Source organism: Electrona antarctica, assembly GCF_951216825.1.
Source record: "Electrona antarctica genome assembly, chromosome: 17".
Taxonomy (NCBI): domain Eukaryota; kingdom Metazoa; phylum Chordata; class Actinopteri; order Myctophiformes; family Myctophidae; genus Electrona; species Electrona antarctica.
The window spans coordinates 17,219,388-17,239,485 of NC_136798.1; the positions used below are offsets into that span (position 1 = coordinate 17,219,388).

The 20,098-nt window shown below is 42.2% G+C and overlaps 1 protein-coding gene across 2 annotated transcripts in view; it reads right to left on the reverse strand.

Annotated features, from left to right (window-relative positions):
• klhl29 (kelch like family member 29) overlaps positions 1-20,098 on the reverse strand; it is a 350,051-nt gene that overhangs the window by 18,297 nt on the left and 311,656 nt on the right. For both annotated transcript variants that reach the window (XM_079527067.1, XM_079527068.1), the window contains one exon: positions 162-355. In XM_079527067.1, coding sequence (XP_079383193.1) covers positions 162-355 — 194 coding nt within the window. The remainder of the gene's footprint in view (positions 1-161; positions 356-20,098) is intronic.

The window sequence follows — 20,098 nt, forward strand, 5'->3', positions numbered from 1 at the left end:
GCCATTGCTTTCCACCAGATATCTCGTGGATGGCTTGGAATGGAGTAATTGCCGCAACAATACAATAAATGAAGTTACATTGTCATATCATTTATCATGTGCTATTGTCAGTCACCCTCTTGTAAAGAGTGAGTGAGTGTGAGTAGAGGTGTGGGTCTCACCTATCATGGGTGACTCGATGAAGCTCCAGGTGTTGCTCTGGGGAATGTAGGACTGGAGCACACCCGCTGAGCGGCCGGCCTCGTTCACCCCTCCGAATACGTACACCTTCCCCCCGCACACCGTGGCTGCGGCAGAATGCACCGGTTTGGGCAGTGGGGAGACGGTCTCCCACTGGTTGGTGACGGTGTCGTATCTGGAAGAGAGAGAGAGAGAGAGAGAGAGAGATGAGACCAGACGAACGTCGAGGATAAGTGCAGTATGTGAAACGTAGGCTTGAAATGACCCTACCTCCTTTTAAAATAGTTCATGGGATAAATAAATATATACGTTCATAAGGGTTAGTGTAAAAAATACATCTTCCAATTCAAGTCATCCTTATTCCTAATGTTGTTAGACAACCTCCTATTGGTATATTCTGTCATTTAAACCTTGTAGAGCAATGCGAGATGGAGATGATTCAAATCACTGTCCAACCCAGATATTACAGTCTCAGCCCATTCATTCATTCATTCATTCATTCATTCATTCATTCATTCAGTAGTGAGTGAGACGATGCATGGCAGTTTGGTTTGATGTGGGTCAGCACAGGTGACAGTTGTGTTAGTTCAGGGGTTCCCAAACTGTGATGCGTGCACCCCTTGTGGTGCTCGAACGCCCTCTAGGGGATGCATGACATGAAAAGGGTAATGGAGGTTTTATAGTGTTTATATTTAGCACAAACGGCAAAATCCGGTAGCACACTGTTGTAAGGAGATGTATAGAGCAGCTGTGTGAGTATACAGTAGCTGCATGTCAAAGTGCAGTGACATTGTGATTATTGTACCATAATCATTAAAATATGTATAATCTTCGGCCAAATTCAACGAGTGTTGGGGGGTGCGTCAGCGACAACATACCTCAAACCCTAACCTAACCATAACCACAAGCATGGGAGCAGCGCATGTTGGAGCGCTAGTCTGACCGTTGTTCCCGCATGTCGGACTAATGCTCCGTCGGAATTACCATCGGATCCCGCGTCAGCTAGGTCAGGAGGTAACAGGGGGTGCACGGCCAAAAAGGTTTGGGGTCCGCTGTGTTAGTTTAAATGTTTTTTTTTGTGGCTTTCGCCTTTATTTTATGGAGGGACAGACAGTAGGCTGACAGGAAATGGGGAGAGAGATGGGGGGAAGACATGCAGTAAAGGCCGTCGGGATCGGGAGTCGAACCCGCGGCACACTGCCAGACTGGATTACCAGCCAAGGTGCCTGGACCACTGAGCCATGGCCCAGGCCTCCGCTGTGTTAGTTGATGTTCTGGCCACAGAGTTGGCTGGATTCCCTTTGTGTTCATGTTGCACTGCAGAGGCGCTGTTTTGTTTTTATTTTGTTGTTGTTGTTGAGGGAAGATGCCGCTTTTCTGCGTTGCTGCTGACTACCGCTGATATTTTGTTAAGAATGTGGTGGGCCACTATTCGGTTTATTTGTGTATTGTGTATTGGTGAATTTTTGGTGCATCTCTCCCTGTTGTTGGCCAGGGGGAGATATTAAGCACGATTTAGCCTAATATAATGCCTCCTTGTTACTGCACTTACTGCGTTGGTCATTCAAAGTGTCATTTAAACTTAACATTGATCTCATTTCATCATAATTAAAAGTTTCATAGTATTTTTTATTTAACAGTTCATTGAATATTTTTGTAGAATACAACTAAAGAAAACAAAGAGAACAAACAGATTAAGCTAATTAATGTCAGTTAAAAATCTCATCTGATCTACTATAGGTCATGGTTTTTATTTTTGAGCGGTGCCTCCGCTCCATTACGGAGCTATACTGTTCGTCTGTATATCCGTATGTCTGTATGTCTGAGTACAGAAAGCTGCAACACTTAAAGTGGCCAGTAGAGTATAGCACAGAGTAAAGTGGCACAGAGTACACTACAGTACAAGCCCTGGGCCGTTCCTGGGGCTCTGGATGTTCCGGGGACCCTCAGGTACCCCCACTTGGTAACTACAATACAGTACAGAGCACAGTAGAGTAAAGTAACTATAACAGCAAATGTATAGTTTTTAAATTTTTGGGGGAGATTCAGATTCCCTTCATCTACTCCTGGAGTGCTTCACGTGTAGAAGTGGACAGTGCTTCCCTTCTGCTTCCTCAGATTAATAGATTCCCACTTCATAGTGGGTGGTTGGCCAGCTGGTTGATCCTGGGTGCAACGTGAGTGCAACGTGATTCCCCTCCTTCAAGGATTGTGTTATAGGACAAACACCAAACACTGTCAAAATTCAGATCAAAAGGGCCGAGCAGGAACAAAAACAAACACTTTGGGAACTGAGGGTTTTTCTATTATTACTTTTCACTGCAGTTGTTGATTTTTTTCTGTCCATATTCTGTTTATGTCCATATGTTGCGTGGTCACACAAATTCAATTAATTGTTATCTCCGTCAGTATTGATATGCAATACTGACCTACTGTAGCACCTTCTGATACTGGTCCAGCTAACGATATACCATTATTGACTATTTCTGCCTGCACACTCTATTACTAGTTGGTACTTCGTAACTAGGGTTACATATGTCGTTGGTCCTTGAGGGCATCCATGTTTCCGTTAAACTACATTTTATGGATTTATTTATGGATTGAATGACAGATATCGCAAAATACCAAAATTAAATGGCGGATATTGGATGGGGACATGTGAAACAAGATGAGTAGTGTCATTTCTCCCTTACGCCAGATTTATTAGTGCAGTGAGGTAATGTTTGGAGCCACCATGCTCTTTATCAGACATGAATATGATGGAGAGTACCTGCTGTCACATTTGTCATCTTGCATAGAATGATTGACGCGACACTCCCGTCTAGACACAGGAGGGTAAAGATGAGAACAATCGTGAGGGGAATCTAGATTCTTCATACATTTCCAGATCAATCAAAGTTAATGGAATGTGTTAAAGTTAAACCATTTATAGTGATCTGTGAATTTCCGTGACAGGACAAGACAGTAGGAAACAGTCTGTCGTCTTGAAGAAGACATTTACTAGTAGCGTTAACCACGTCCAACCTGGACCTTCCTATTTTGGGACAGCACAATATGATAAAAAAAACAAAAAAAAAACAGAAATAAATGAATTAATGGAATGTAAAAAAACAAAAAAAATCAAAATCTTGAATAAAAACAAAACAAAACAAAAACTATTATCTGATCTACAAGCCCACAACACGTCTCAATGTGTGCATTGTGAGCTTGTACGTGGATTCGCGATTTTGCCTTTTTTTTGCGTCACACTGTCGTACGACGAAGTATAAAGTGGGTAAAAAATATTTTCCAACGCAAGAGAATCAAATAAAACAGGTGCAGAGCACACTGCAAAGAACTGAAAGGAGAATGTGAGGTTCCACACTCGAATATATAGGAAGTCATCATTACTGTACAATATATTCATTATTCATTCATAATTTCATATTAACACACTTCATCTCCAAGTACCCTGCAACAATAACCAACCTAAATCACAACACATTTACCTTATGAGGAGATAATATCACTAAAGTGGTCAGGAGGTGCACGCACATCCCAGGCTAATTCAACGGGTTCTCGAACAAAAAGAACAGACTGCAAAAGAAAGAATAAGTCTGCACACCGTTTTGAAAGCTCCCCAAAAACTTTATTTACCAAGGCGGGGAAAAACACACAAAGTTTCGGCCTTTGTGGCCTTCGTCAGGTATATGCCTTATACCTATAAGGCCACAGAGGCCGAAACGTTGTGTGTTTTTAAGACTTATTCTTTCTTTTGCAGAGATAATATCGCATACAGTAAGGCTGTAGCAAATGCTACTGCAGGCCCATACATTATTATGACACATTATTGTAATGTGTATACTGATGAAGGCTGGATAGCCGAAACGTTTGTCTCCTGTCCAAAATGCAAGAATAAATTACTGAAATACAGTCTTGGTATGTTATTTACATTATTGTAATGTACACACAGGCATAAATGCATACATATATGCCAAAATGAGCACAAATGCACAGAGAGAGAGAGAGCACTTTTTATGCAAGGAAAAACTACTGTAAAATTGGCAAGTTCCCACTGCAAGATATTGACTTTCCTCCACTCATTCTGGCTTTGGGGCTGACGGATATAATTAGCGGAATGCCTGCACCACCAGGGAAGATGAAAAAGGCCAACACATACGTACAATGACAGCAATTAAACCAATTACACAATGCAACATATGTCTGGAGCTACAAGGCTTTACTCTGCAGTTTGGGCTGAGCGTCCGCCCTGAGCTTTGGACATTTCTCTTTGAAAGCAAAGGGAGTGTCGTTGCCAGAGACATAAAGCTGGGGGGTGCCGGACAAATTAACTCAACCGAACAAAGCATGGGTTATGTGTGTGTATGTGAACGACTTTGCATTTACGTGCGTTTGTCTGAATGTTGTGAATATACGTGTAACACGTGACTGCATGTATTCCTGTATACAGTATGTATGTGAGCAAACAAAGAGCTTGTGCGTGTGTGCGTGCGTGCGTGTGTGTGTGTGTGTGTGTGTTTTCATCCCATGGTTCCATTAGCTTTGTGTGTTAGTGAGTGTAATCCTGTGTCCACGGGCAGCTGATCAAAGCGGCTGATCAACAGCCCTTCCAATTGCGGCAGGCCTCATTAGAACAACGACAAGCGGATCCCAGATCAGCAATTAAACACTCACGTCCATTCAGGGTGCCACAAGCCTGCTAAATAGAGGCGGTTCCTTGATCTGCCACTAAAAGGCCCTTTGAATTAACATCTCACAGCTGAAAACTAGGACATCTGGTCATAAACCGCCGGTGTCTCTCCCCCTCCCCCTCCCTCCCTCCCCCCCTTCACCGTCGCAGTGTCATCGGCATACAGACAGAATAAACAACACAGCCTCTGGAGGGTAGGAGCGGCACAGCCAGGCTAGTCTGGAGCCGAGTCTATAACGACATGGCAGTGGAGAGGGCTGACTCTGTAGAGCAGTGGTTTTCAACCCTTTTCACGTCAAGTTCCATTCTGCATTAGAGCCGCGGACCACCATTTTATGACATTTAGCCTCTGGGACCCAAAACGTAGAATATATTTTAATATATTTTGCATTTGACGGATAGGATTTTGTCCACAATTCCATGCTGTGTTGATGCTGGTAGCGTTAGGAGAGGTAACAGCCATTGATCAAAATAACAATTATTCTACATTCTTCAATTGTGTAGAAAGTTGTATTCATTTTCAAGAGTTAAAGATGTATAAGGCTTAATTTGGTTACCAACTCTCCATAATTTAGCTGGGGACCACCTGGAACCCCCTCAAGAACCACTGGTGGTCCCCGGACCACTGGTTGAGAACCACTGCTGTAGAGACACTGTAGGAAAGGTGGCCGTAAACGATCAGATAATGAACACGGTTTCAACGAGAACAAAGGCACACACTCACAAATGCAACACACATCTGCACGTAGATAAGAGACACCCACACGCACACAAATGGCCACAAAGACACAGATACGCTCACTGCAACACATGCACGCGACAGCACACAAAGACACGCACTCGTCACTGCGCCAGGTTGTAAGTAAGCACGGCACAGAGGTTGGAGGAGCGACAGAAGCCTCTTGTTCTCTGGCAGGTGTAATTAACTCCCCTTACATTGGCTCCACCGAGGCATCAAGGCCACCCGTAGTCTCTCATTCAGGTAGGACGCAATGAGAAACAACACTTCTTCCTCAGGAGCCGAGCTGTATTTAACATCCCATCTTCATTATAGAAGGCGCGTTGATATACAACGGTAAATATGTGTACGGTTAGTCTGCGTTCATTCCCTCCGACTTTGCGCACGTTTTCTGAAAGCTTACTAATCTAAGAAAATATATATCCACAGAGGGGCAATAGTGCAAAGTATGTGAGCGATACTACTTATATATATACGTTCAGAACAGGAGAATAAGCGCCAGGAGGACCAGAGGTTGTTGCATTTTCCCGTCAGCCAATGTATCTATTGTTGTCGGAGGAGCCGATTGTTTTTCCCATCTCCGTCTTTCAGCAGCAAGAGCTCCATTGACTGGGCTGCCCAACAGACGCTAGGCTTCTGTTAGGGGACACGTTCTAGCATGCATGCGCGTGCACCGTACCGTGCCGTACCTGCGAGTGAGCGTGAAAAGATTATTGGTACCATGCCTTGGTACTGCGTTCTACGAGCATGACGCCACTGCACTCAGGTGACCACTGGAGCAGTGAGAGTAGAGTAGAGTAGCGTAGAAGAGAAGAGAGGACGACAATTCATCAGATGCTCTTAATCCAGAGCGATTTACAGTAAGCAAGAACAACACATACATACAAAAAAATACATACAAAATTCTAATCAAGAATCATAAGGAAGCTAAGAGTAGAATTTCTGCAGACTGAAGCTACTGTATTAGTATACACTATAGAGTACTATGTCTACATAAAATGCTATCAAAATTACATAAATTGAGACTTTGCATATGCTTGAAGGTCATTGAGGCTAGGACAAGTGCTATGGCAAGTGATATGGGCTGAGAGGAGAGTGATAGATTTACGTACATAAAATCCCTCTCAATCAATTTGCACATGCAATCTGTTTGAAATTAAAATCCGATTTACTAAGGCAGCAGCTAATTGGGGGGGGGGGGGGGGGTCTACCAATGGGACCATCTTCAAGTCACATTTTAAAATGCAATGATGCTGAAAGCTTTATTAGGGCAACAGAATACAAGGTGAGAGAGCTTAGGGCAACAGAATACAAGGTGAGAGAGCTTAGGGCAACAGAATACAAGGTGAGAGAGCTTAGGGCAACAGAATACAAGGTGAGAGAAAGCTTAGGGCAACAGAATACAAGGTGAGAGAAAGCTTAGGGCAACAGAATACAAGGTGAGAGAAAGCTTAGGGCAACAGAATACAAGGTGAGAGAAAGCTTTAGGGCAACAGAATACAAGGTGAGAGAAAGCTTAGGGCAACAGAATACAAGGTGAGAGAAAGCTTAGGGCAACAGAATACAAGGTGAGAGAGCTTAGGGCAACAGAATACAAGGTGAGAGAAAGCTTAGGGCAACAGAATACAAGGTGAGAGAAAGCTTAGGGCAACAGAATACAAGGTGAGAGAAAGACAAAAGGAGGAAGGATAAAGGCGAGAAAGGGAGGAGGGAAACACAGTGGGAGAGGGAGGTAGGAGAGAAGCCACGCACAACACAGAGAGAAACAATACAACAGAAATAGAGGGTGGGCGGACACAGAACTAGACCGAGGCAGACAAAGGCAGGCAGAGGTTTTTCAATATCACAGCAGCTACTGTACACTGTTGCTTTGGACTGACATATGTGGATTGACATGTTAGAGCGGTTTTATTTCCACTAACGCGACGCACTGCACCGGTAGCTATACTGTATGAGCTATGTTTACTTTGTACCCATGAAGACAAATCGCCTCACAAAGTCATGTACTGTATGGCTGACAACATTCAAAACACTGTGTGGTGCCGCTTTGAACTGCAAACTAGAAACCTGGGACACACAAAGATATAGAGGGAGACAAAGAGAGAGGGAAGACAGAAAGAGAGAGAGAGACATGGTAAGAAGGAAAAGAAGGGAAAGGATAAGATCAGAGAGAGAGAGAGAGAGAGAGAGAGAGAGAGAGAGAGAGAGAGAGAGAGAGAGAGAGAGAGAGAGAGAGAGAGAGAGGGAAGACAGAAAGAGAGAGAGAGAGACATGGTAAGAAGGAAAAGGATAAGATCAAATTGAGAGAGAGAGAGAGAGAGAGAGAGAGAGAGAGAGAGAGAGAGAGAGAGAGAAAGTAAAACATTTTGAGAATTAATGTAGTCCTCACATTGCATGTGGATAAATCTCAGCTAACCATGCGGCTATTATGGCTATAATTCTGCTATATTGATTAAATCTTAACAAATCTTTACTTATGTGGCACACAATATTTTCAAATGGGGATTTGTGGTCACATAAATATTATTTTGGGGGTTTCATGGGACATGAAAATGTTTGAGAACCACTGGTGCAACACACAGCGAGACAATAAAGACGGTGATAATCCAATAGCATATAAATTAAGGAATGAGTCACCCAGTGTTGGGAATCTGTCACTGTGTGACAGAGAGTCAATACGGTGGTGGGGAAAATAGCTTTTCTTCCACCATGCTATACAAGTGTCGCAATGTAAATGTAGTTGTCAGTCTGAGTAGAGCCGTTTCAGGACTCCACTATGGGCCCTATACTTGAGCATACCAATTCCTTCAGCTTTGAACTGACCTCAGGGGTCAGTTTATACTGTGTGTGTGTGTGTGTGTGTGTGTGTGTGTGTGTGTGTGTGTGTGTGTGTGTGTGTGTGTATATATATATATATATAGCACGTACATTCCAGAGCTAGACAGTCTGTTTCTCTATGTCACAGACTCTCTCCATGTCTCTCTCTCGCCACACTCTCTCCATTCTGATTTCTCCTTCTTTTCCTCTCTTCACCGTTTACCTATACCACCCCCCCCCCCCCACACACACACACACACACACACACACATGCAGTGATGCAATCTAATCACGCAGAAAAAGCCTTAGGCAACCTAGCCAATTCACTGATATGGTTACCTGCAGGGGAGTGGGGGTAGATGAGCCCATCTCTCTCTCCCTCTCCCTCTCAAGGTAAACTGTAAAAGGTGGACTGCCAGTCTCTGAGATACTGACACGCATCCCATTTCCCATGAGGTAGTGCAAACCACACACACACACACAATACACACACACACACACACACACACACACACACACACACACACACACACACACACACACACACACACACACACACACACACACACACACACACACACACACACACACACACACACACATATATATGTTTATTTAATGATATAGGCGGGTAACAAATTAAAAGAAAAAACAACTTCCGGTTATGGCGGACAGCTGAACAGTCGCATTTCCGAAACGCTCTGACCAATTTACTTAAACTACCCGTTTATATATACCAACAACAAACGTAACAAAATAGTACACAGTACTGTAAGAAGTGAAGATGAGCCACCCAAATAAGAAAACATTATCAACCAGAAAAAAGAACAACCCAACTCCTCTGCCTGAGACCGGGCCCAGTGAAACCGGGGAATACGCTGACATTTTTAGCAGGCCTGCTAACACTAGCAATGAAGCTGCTATGCATCAACAACAGAACAAAGACAGCGAGATTCTAGCCGCAATTAATTCATTGAAGACAGAAGTCAGTACCAGACATGATGAGGTGCTAAAAGCGATACAAGGCGTTAAAAAAGATCTTAGCGCGTACGCTGGGAGACTGGATGAAGCCGAAACCCGCATTAGCACAGCAGAAGATACCATTACAACGTTGACAAACAGATTGGACAGGACGCAGAAGCTAGTCTCCACACTCACCTCCAAATGTGAGTCATATGAATCTCAAAGCAGGCGAAACAACATGATTGTAGTAGGACTACCAGAAATTGAAACTGAAGGAAAAGACGTGGAGATGTTCCTGGAAAAATGGATTCCAGACGTGATTGGAGATACAGAACCCCTTCCATCTGGGTCTGTATAACGAGGACATCGCCTTGGAAAACCGAGAGGTACAGCTGCTACTAGACCCAGACCACTCATTTTGAAGTTTCTAAACTACAGAGATAAAACGAGAGTGATGAAGAAGGCCCGGGCTAAAGGGAAGCTGACGCACGGAACCCAACATATAATGTTCTTCAATGATTTCCCGCAGTCTGTGCTTGAAAGAAGAAAACAATATGATGACATAAAAGCAGCTCTCCGTCGCCACGGGATAGACGACTTCGGAATAATACATCCTAGCAGATTCCGTGTGAACCACGGTGGACGACGTCATTTCTTTGAGACTCCAGCTGAGGTGGGAACCTTCCTATATAACTTAAAGAATGTGGATGTGGGTCATCGGCAGCGGACAGCAGATCAGGAGGAGGAGGGGGACCAGCAGAGGGCAGCAGAACCACACGGGGAGGGGGACCAGGAAGAGGAGGAGGACGAGTGAATGGGTGGATTACTTTTGAATACTCACGCACCATTGTTTTCTTTGTTTGTTTTGTTATTATAATCATCTATGAAGAGACTTTTTTTTCTCTCTCACTTCGACCTGAGAACTAAACTGTTGCTGAACTACAGATCCTTGGAGGACATTCCCCCCCCCCCCTTTATTTTTTATTTTTTATTATAACTTTTTGCTCTACACAAGACAACATGGATATATTGTTAACTATCTGGAGCTGGGATACACTCCATCAGTGGATATGGACATTCCCTCAGAGTGAGTTGAAAGTTTGACAACATTCCAGAAAGGTAACGTTACGTTAGGTTACATATGTAACTATGGTACTTTAGAAAAAATGACTCACTCTCACAGATATTGACTAAACATACAGAGTTCTTCATTTGTTTCCGTTATTGTTTCTAAAGGTAATTATTGGGACAAGGGGAATTTAATTTAATTTACTTTATATGTAAAATAGCTGAGGATTGGGTTAAACGTTTTTATTTTATTTTATTGAACCATATATTTGGGTGTGAATCATTATCTTGCCTTGTTTTTCAAATCCTCATTTGACACTCAGGTTCTAGATTCTCTACCTTTTATTTTGATTTATTTAGAAAATAATAATTCATAAACAGTGTTCTACAGGTCGTAGCAATTTATTTAGCTCATGGGACTAGTAAACTTTGGTGCTGAAACATGTTACAGTTCTTGATATGTCAAATAGTGGATTTGACAGAGTCAATTGGTTGTTGATAATACTTTTATTGATTGATTTTACTTTTATATCGGGTTAAAGGGAAAAAAACATTTTTCTACGGTTAGAGCAGGATTGTGTGTATTGTGGTTAGGTATTGTTCGTAACTGCTCCTCCTTGAAGGATCGGTTATTCATAACATAGGAAGTTCAGATGAGTGTTAAGTCGGACTGTAAAAAGATTAGGCAGTCGAGTGGAGTTTTCTTTCTTTTTTGTTGTTGTTGTGTTTATGTGAATATGTGTCTTTTTTGTTTTTCTTCCCATTCTAATTCATTATATGTATACAACAGAAAGGTCTTTCATCTCAAACTGTCAGATAATGTAGCAGTGCTACAAGGTCCCTTTTATACACAATATCTGTCAAATGATTGATGGCTTACAATAACTTTAAAATAACTAGCTGGAATGTGAGAGGGCTAGGGAGATTAACTAAGATGAAACAGGTTATGACCAGGATAAAACAAATGCAATCTAAGTTGGTGTTACTGCAAGAAACCCATTTGACACAGAGTGAAGAGTTAAAACTGAGGAGGAGATGGCAGGGGCAAGTTATAACAGCAAATTATACATCACAGGCGAGAGGAGTGGCAATTCTTATCCATAAATCCATCCCCTTCCAGATTAATAACATTTCTAAGGATACAGGAGGAAGATATATAATACTACAGGGAACATTATTGGGTGAGCACTTAAATGTGGTCAATGTATATGGGCCAAATAATGATGACCCACGTTTCTTTAATAACCTATTTTTGATACTATCTACATTAAGAGGTAATATTTTAATGGGAGGTGATTTGAATGTGGCGCCATGCCCTGCTATTGACAGATCGACGGGGAGGGATATTTCACATGCACAGGCAAGAAAAGTGATATCACATTTTATGTCGGACTTGGGCCTGTGTGATATTTGGAGGGATTTACACCCAGGCAAGAAGGAGTTTTCCTGTTTTTCTGCCACTTATCGCACTCACTCCCGCATTGATCTATTTTTGATTTCAAAGGGTCTTGTGTCAAATGTTATGGGTTGTTGGTATAATTGCATTGTGATTTCTGACCATGCACCACTGACTATTGACTATGCACCAACAAAAACATTTAAAGGGCCCCCAAGATGGCGATTTGATACAAAATGGCTACATTATCCTGAGTTCTTACAATATTTGGAGGGGCATATAGATATATTTTTTGAAATAAATACTACACAGACATCCCCTTCTGTTAGATGGGAAGCATTCAAAGCCTACATACGGGGACAGATTATCAGTTATACAAGCTCCAAATCAAATAAATTCAAGCGACAGATGTTAGAATTGGAAAAAGAAATTGGACAACTTGAAAGGGAATTATTTTCAAATGACACCCCTGAACTACAGCAAAAGGTAGCTGTAAAAAGAGCCCAATACAATGAATTATCTTCAAATAAAGCCCTTTCTGATTTGACTAGGCTTAGACAATCATTTTATGATCAGGGTGAAAAAGCAGGGAAATTATTAGCATGGCGCATCAAAGCTCTACAAAATGAGAGGGCCATAACTGAAATAACGAACTCGTCAGGAGTCTTGACAACAGACCCTAAAGAAATAAATGACACGTTTAAAGCCTATTATGAAAAATTATATACTTCTGAGCCTCCCTCAAACCCAGAGTTACAAACTACATTCTTGAATGATCTGGAGATTCCTAAAGTATCTGCTGAAGCGAAAAATGTGCTTAATAGACCAATACAGCTTGAAGAGATATTTGAGGCGATATGTGTGATGAATAGTGGAAAGGCACCGGGTCCCGATGGAATTCCTATTGACTTATATAAAACATTTAAAGAAAAATTGCTACCTCCGTTCCTAGAAATGATAAACGAGGCCTTTGAAAATGGTCTTCCACCTACATTACAAAGTGCCCTGATAACAGTTATCTTAAAACCAGGAAAATGTCCCTCCAAATGTGAGAGCTATCGACCAATATCACTACTTAACTCTGACACCAAGCTATTGGCAAAGACATTAGCATTGAGATTGGATAATTATTTGCCATCATTGATACATCTTGATCAAAATGGTTTTGTCAAGGGGAGACAAGGCTTCCATAACATTAGGAGAGCTATTAATGTCATTCATGAAGGGAGGGACAATTCAGATGCGGCCATTTTGTCTCTGGACGCGGAAAAAGCTTTCGATAGGGTGGAATGGCCGTATCTCTTTGAAGTATTGGCTCGTTTTGGACTAGGAGAGAGGTTCTGCAAGTGGATCAAAGTGCTTTATGATAACCCAAGGGCAGAAGTAATGACCAATGGTATAATATCTGTTCCTTTTACGTTGTCTAGATCTACAAGACAGGGTTGCCCCCTGTCTCCATTACTGTTCACACTCGCTGTCGAAATGCTCGCCATAGCGGTCAGAGCTCGCCCGACAATCACTGGTATCACAATAGGTGGTGTTGAGAATCGTCTTGCTCTTTATGCGGACGATATATTGCTGTTTGTGAGAAATCTATCTCAGTCCCTGCCGTCCCTCCTGGAACTAATCAGGTGTTTTGGTGAATTTTCAGGCTACAAGGTGAATGACACCAAATCCAATATTCTTTTCCTAAAAGAATCTGAAAGACTTAATCCACCAGTTAACACGGTTTTTCAAAACGCACCACAAGGATTTACTTATTTGGGAATAAAGATAACGCCTAAGGTAGGAGAGTTGATTCAATCAAACTATGACCCTATCATAACCTCAGTTACAGAATCAATTAACAGATGGACACTATTTCCCTTATCATTGATTGGCCGCATTAACATAATTAAAATGAATATTTTACCCAAGTTCTTGTATTTATTCCAGTCACTACCCCTACAACCACCTCCCTCGTTTTTTGCTAATATGAAAAAAGTCTTTACTAACTTTATTTGGAAAGAAAAGAAATCCAGATTACGATTGTCACTACTCTTCTTGCCATATGAGAGAGGGGGGTTAAAACTTCCCAATCTCTACTGGTATTATATGGCAGCTCAGATAAGAGCAGCAATGTTCTGGTTTACTGATAGAACATGCATATCTTGGGTGCAAATAGAGCGTAACACAACATCTTCCCTGCCTTTGAACCTTTATTTATACTCTGACTCCCTTAAAAAATTACAAAAAAAGACAAAGAACCCCTTTGTTAAGAACACGATTGAAGTCTGGTTTAAAGCACAAAAGTACCTTGGTTCAGATACTAAACTTTCACGTTTTTCTCCTTTGTGGGGTAACCAGAACTTTAAACCTGGGAGTCAGGATGGGGGATTTAAATCATGGGCAGACAAGGGGATTGCCAAGATCTCTGATCTGTATGAAAAGGATGTACTGATGTCTTTTGAAGGACTTCGCAGAAAATATGATATTCCATCAAATCATTTTTTTAAGTACCTACAGATAAGAAGTTTTATTTCAAGTACCCAAGATAACTCAATCCAGCTGCCATCTCTATCAGTCTTAGAAAAGATTATTGTAAGTTATTCTAATGGTCGTGGTCAAGTATCTCTGGTTTATGATATGTTTGTGAGGTTGTCTGGGGAATCCTCTGAGGGTAGAAGATTGGCCTGGTGTAACGATCTAAATGTAGAAATAAGTGTTGAACATTGGGAGAGGGCTTGCTACAAAGCCCAAACACAGACGATCAATACCAGATACAAGTTACTACAATACAAATGGTTGATGCGAACGTATATTACTCCTTCTCTACTCAATCGTTTTGATCCTAATATACCAGACCAATGTGTAAAGTGCAACGTGGAGAAGGGTACATTATTTCACTGTTTATGGCAATGCCCAGAGATCATGAAGTTTTGGAAAGAAGTACTTGGTATATTATCTCAGATAATCTCAGAGGATATTCCTATTTGTCCACAACTGTGTATCTTGGGTATATTTCCTAATAATTTAAGAATTAATAGTAAAAAGAAGAGTATGATTACTTATTCTCTTCTACAGGCTAAACATACAATTGCACTCTTTTGGAAAAACCCAGACAAACCAGACATCAAGCAATGGTACAAAGAATTGTCAAATTGTCTTGCACTAGAAAAATTGACTTTAGCCATTAAAGGGAAATCTGATGACTTTCAAGAAATATGGGGACAGTTCATGCATTTTATGAACAGCAATCCATTAGGACCGGTATTAGATAATCCACAGTAATGTGGGGAGGAAAATGGGGACCATATCTGTTTTTATTTGTTTTTGTTTTTTATTGTTGAGTTGTTTGTTATGATTGTATTTTTTATTTATTTGTTGTCATTGTATTTGTATTGTATTGTATTGTATTGTTGTATTGTATTGTTTTTGTATTGTAACTGTTATGTTTGTTTTTTCTGGACATTTTATTTAACAAAAGAGCTATAACTGTAATGTTTTTTATAAATGAAAAAGAATGTCAATAAATATATTGTTTAAAAAAAAAAAAAAAGAAAAAAAAAATAACTCTACTGGAGAGATTCTATTAAAAGATATTCTCTTCTTTTGGTGTTTTGACGACTTGGAATGTAGTAATGTCTAACACATCGGTCCAAAATCTCCCATATGCGTTCAGTTGGGTAATCTGGTGACTGCAAAGGCTACATCACATGATATGATTCATCATTTTCAAACTCATCAAACAATCCAGTGATCTCTCGTGCACTGTGAAGGTGTGCACTGTGCACACTGTCGTCCCGGAAGAGACCACTCCCATCCTATGATGTTTCATCATAGAACAGTGGTTCCCAAAGTGGGGTCCGGGGACCCCCAGGGGTCCTTGATGGAGTTTCAGCTAAATTATAGTTTGGAACCAAATTAACCCTTATGGGTCTGTACACTCTCAGAGTTAAATTAACATTGATTTTACAATATAAATTGGGGGTCCCAGAGATAGAAATGGCATTAAATGGGGGTCCGTAGACTAATGCATGTCAAACTGGGGAAATTAAAAATCTTCTCTTACGGGAGTCCCTGGCATATCTTTTCAAATGGGGGGTCCGAGACCACTAAAAATATATTTTTTAATTGAGAAATGTCGACCATCTGAAGAGTATATTAATGTATGCAGTCAATACAGTACTTGGTCTGGGCTACTTTTTAATATATATATATATATATATATATATATATATATATATATATAAATAAACAGTAGCTCTCTTACACAGCCGCAAACAGGCACACACTTGAGTTGCAACATGGAATGCCAGGGTTGTGCTACTTAATAATCTGGCACGCCATGCTGCAATGAATATGTGTGAGGGGAAGACAGACAGAGAGAGTGAGTGTGTGTGTGTGTGTGTGTGTGTGTGTGTGTGTGTGTGTGTGTGTGTGTGTGTGTGTGTGTGTGTGTGTGTCAAACAGACAGAGAGATCGAGGTAAATGGAGGACATTGATAAAGTGGAGTGTTCCCATAGTTACCTGATTAGAGAGTATCTGAGTAAGTGTGCGCATGTGTGCGAGAGAGAGAGAGAGAGGAAAAGCCTGAGGAAAACATGGCCACACACAATACCACCTCTTGCCTTGGGGCCATTCAAAGTAAAATCACTTTCAAGAATAAGTGAACATTTGCTTCCATTAACATGTCTCATTATGTCAGCCAAGGAAATTAAATAACCTACAAAAAATTTAAATATTGCAATAAACTTACATGCTTAAAAATATCCAATGCAGACTAATCGCCCGTTTTAAAGTACGTTGGAGTACGCAGACAACTTACATTACAGGGGCGGCGGTGGATCAGGGGGTAGAGTGGCCGGATGGTAACCGCAAGGTTCCCAGTTCGATCCTGGGCTCCCCCAGAGTTAGTGTCGAAGTGTCCTTGAGCAAGACACTGAACCCCTAATTGCTCCTGATGTGCTGGTTGGTGCCTTGCATGGTTTCCGCTGCCATCGGTGTATGAATGTGTGTGTGAATGGGTGAATGTAATGCACAATCTATGTAAAGCGCCTTGGATAAAGGTGCTATATAAATGCACCATTTACCATTTACCATGCAGTCAGAAACCATTTCAAAAGGTATTGCTGAGAGTTGGGTGTAAATTACGTCCATTCCAGCATACCGACATGTGCATTACTTGTGTGAGATTTGTGTGTCACAGCACAGAATGACAGCGTATCGAGTCTACACAGAGGCAGCTGCGCGGTGACATGGGGGTTGTTCATTCCAAGTCATTCGACTGTGACTTCCTGTTTCAGGTGGCTTGTTGACAGTCTCGCCCCCCGATTGGTCAACTCTAAATGTCCTAATGCTCAAGGTCAAGTCTGCCGTGTGACCCGCCAGTGCATGATGGACAGATCACAAATGGAGTGAGGTGCAGATTGTTAAGTAGAGGTGGCGGAGGTGGCGGAGAGGAGAACACATATTAACCCAATCCAAGCCACCCATGAGATATCTTGAGGAAAGCTATTATTACCATCTGGGCCATCCACGAGTTACACAAGATTTGATTAAAAAATATTAAAAAATATTATTGGTACCTTTTCTTCGCTTCTGTTGCTAGCCTCCACAGGCCTCCCATTGTAGAGACAGCCTACATGATAATCTGCCGCACATTTCACTGGCACTCGCCTCACAATCCCGCCTATGGTAATGGCGTGGAATCGGTTAACCACATGAACCCCAGTGTCTCTATTCTGAGTACAACATTCTGTGCAACGCATCAGATTTGATGAAAAGGAGAAAAGGAGCAGATCTACAGGAATATACCGTAGATTCCTGCAGCACCTGCAGGTAAACAAGTTCACTTATTTAAGCGGTTCAAAGATAAAGAGTCGTGATACAGTTTGTTTTTGTGTATTATTTGCTTGGGAGAGTAGAGAGAATGAAAGAGATCGAGGCCACATATACAGCATTAGAGATAAGCGAGCGAGCAAGTGAAAGATAGAGAGGAGCGAGAGAGAGAGAGGGCAAAATGAAAGTGCGTGAACCTTTGTTCTGTCTGTGTATCAGAGCATGTCATGAGTCTTGTGCCCACACTGCCACTCACTCATCTTCACTTTCTCACACACACACACACACACACACACACACACACACACACACACACACACACACACACACACACACACACACACACACACACACACACACACACACACACACACACACACACACACACACACACACACACACACACACACACACAAACAAAAACGTAGGGACCATAAGTGCAAGAGTGCAGTGACAATTCACCACCCACGTTCCTCTCTGCCTTTAGAGTTCTACATCTTGAGAAAACTTTTGTATTCACACAGCCTCCTCCTGTCACCAAGTATCACTGCTCATTGGTTGCTAAGACACACATCCAACCTTGGCCAAAACTAGGTATACAATACATACGTTATGAACACAGAAGCACACATGAATACACGTACAGCGCGCGCACACGCACACGCGCACACACACACACACACACACACACACACACACACACACACACACACACACACACACACACACACACACACACACACACACACACACACACACACACACACACACACACACACACACACACACACACACACACACACACACACACACACACACACACACACACACACACACACAGCTTTACAGACAGAATCGGGTAAATACATGTTGTCCATTAGCTTACTTCATGGTTGTAAAGGGACTAATTTAAGCTCATTTAGAGTGCCTGTGTGTGACTCACCCTGTATGTTTGTGGCCGTTGACGGCTCATAATGTCTACATCATCTCACTCTGGGAAGCTAATTGGTCCATCACTGTCTTCCACAGAATTCTACTGAGCCTCACCTTGGAGCCACGAGGGCCCTGCCGTCGCTAAGAAACATTCATTAGCATAGATGTAATTGCATTCGACGGCATGACGCATCATTCACGCAAGTGGAGGTCTGCTGGGGTGGGGGACGGGTTAGTTATAAAAATGGCATGGTTCACACTCAATTACACATGATGCAGAGGTCCTTTGTTGTCATTTGTTGACGTAAACAACACCAGGCTCTGACAAACGTGACCCTCTTCCCTCGAGACAAACAATGTTCGCCAGGATTAATTAATCTATTTATCGCGCATCGCCATGGTTTTTCCGCTTGCAACCCTTTATTTTGAAGAGCCAAATATCCGTAACCGGGTGTTACGATATATGCTGTGTGTGGTGTCCCGACCGGTTGTTCTCTCGCTCGGTGCAGAACAAACCCGACCGCGAGTATCACAGCGCCTGCTGTCGGCCGTTGAAAAACCTTGTCTTCACCAGAAACGACATTCATTGCGCCGATTTGGAGATACAGGCCATTGAAAGCAGCACATAGAGTGCAAGTGGACGCGCGCGCATCTTCAAAATGGCCACTGTCCCACTTACACTGTGACGCTAAAGAGCGGCAGCTAACGATTCGAACCGATCAAAACATGGATTAAAGAATATAAATCCTAGAAAACGTAGGCTACGGTTCTGGCGGGCTGACAGACAAAAGCAATTCTACCCTTACTACGACAGTGTCTTGGCCTGGGCCGGCCTAGCGGTCCGGGCACCTAGGCTGCTGATCGTAAGCCTGACAGTGTGTTGCGGTTTCGACTCCCGATCCCGACGACCTTTGCTTTGCTTTGAATACTGCGTCTCCCCTGTTTTTTTGTTGTATACTTGGCTCCCCTAGGCCAGGTGTATAACACCTGTCACTCCCCATCTCTCTCCCCCCATTTCCTGTCAGCTTACTGTACACTATCAAATAAAAGCAGAAAGAGCCCAAAAACTGAGGGAAAAAAACAGTGTCTCTCTCAACAGTACATCACGGTATCGCAAAACAATGCTATATATATATATAAAAATATATATACGACACAGGTGTGTATAAATACTATTTATTTTTTCCCAGGGCAGAGAGATGAAAGACATGCAAGACACGATAGGAATCTGAAACTCCTCTGTGCAACTGGCTGAGCCAGGCCTTACTATTCAGTATTCTCCCTTACGAGAGAGAGAGAGAGAGAGAGAGAGAGAGAGAGAGAGAGAGAGAGAGAGAAAGAGAGAGAGAGAGAGAGAGCAAAGGCAGACTGTCTGCCTTTGCTCTCTCTCTCTCTCTCTCTCTCTCTCTCTCTCTCTCGACAGACTGCAGGGAAATGACACACAGCAAACAGTCTTAGGCCACTTTCACACCTAAAGTTCGCTTAGAAGGTC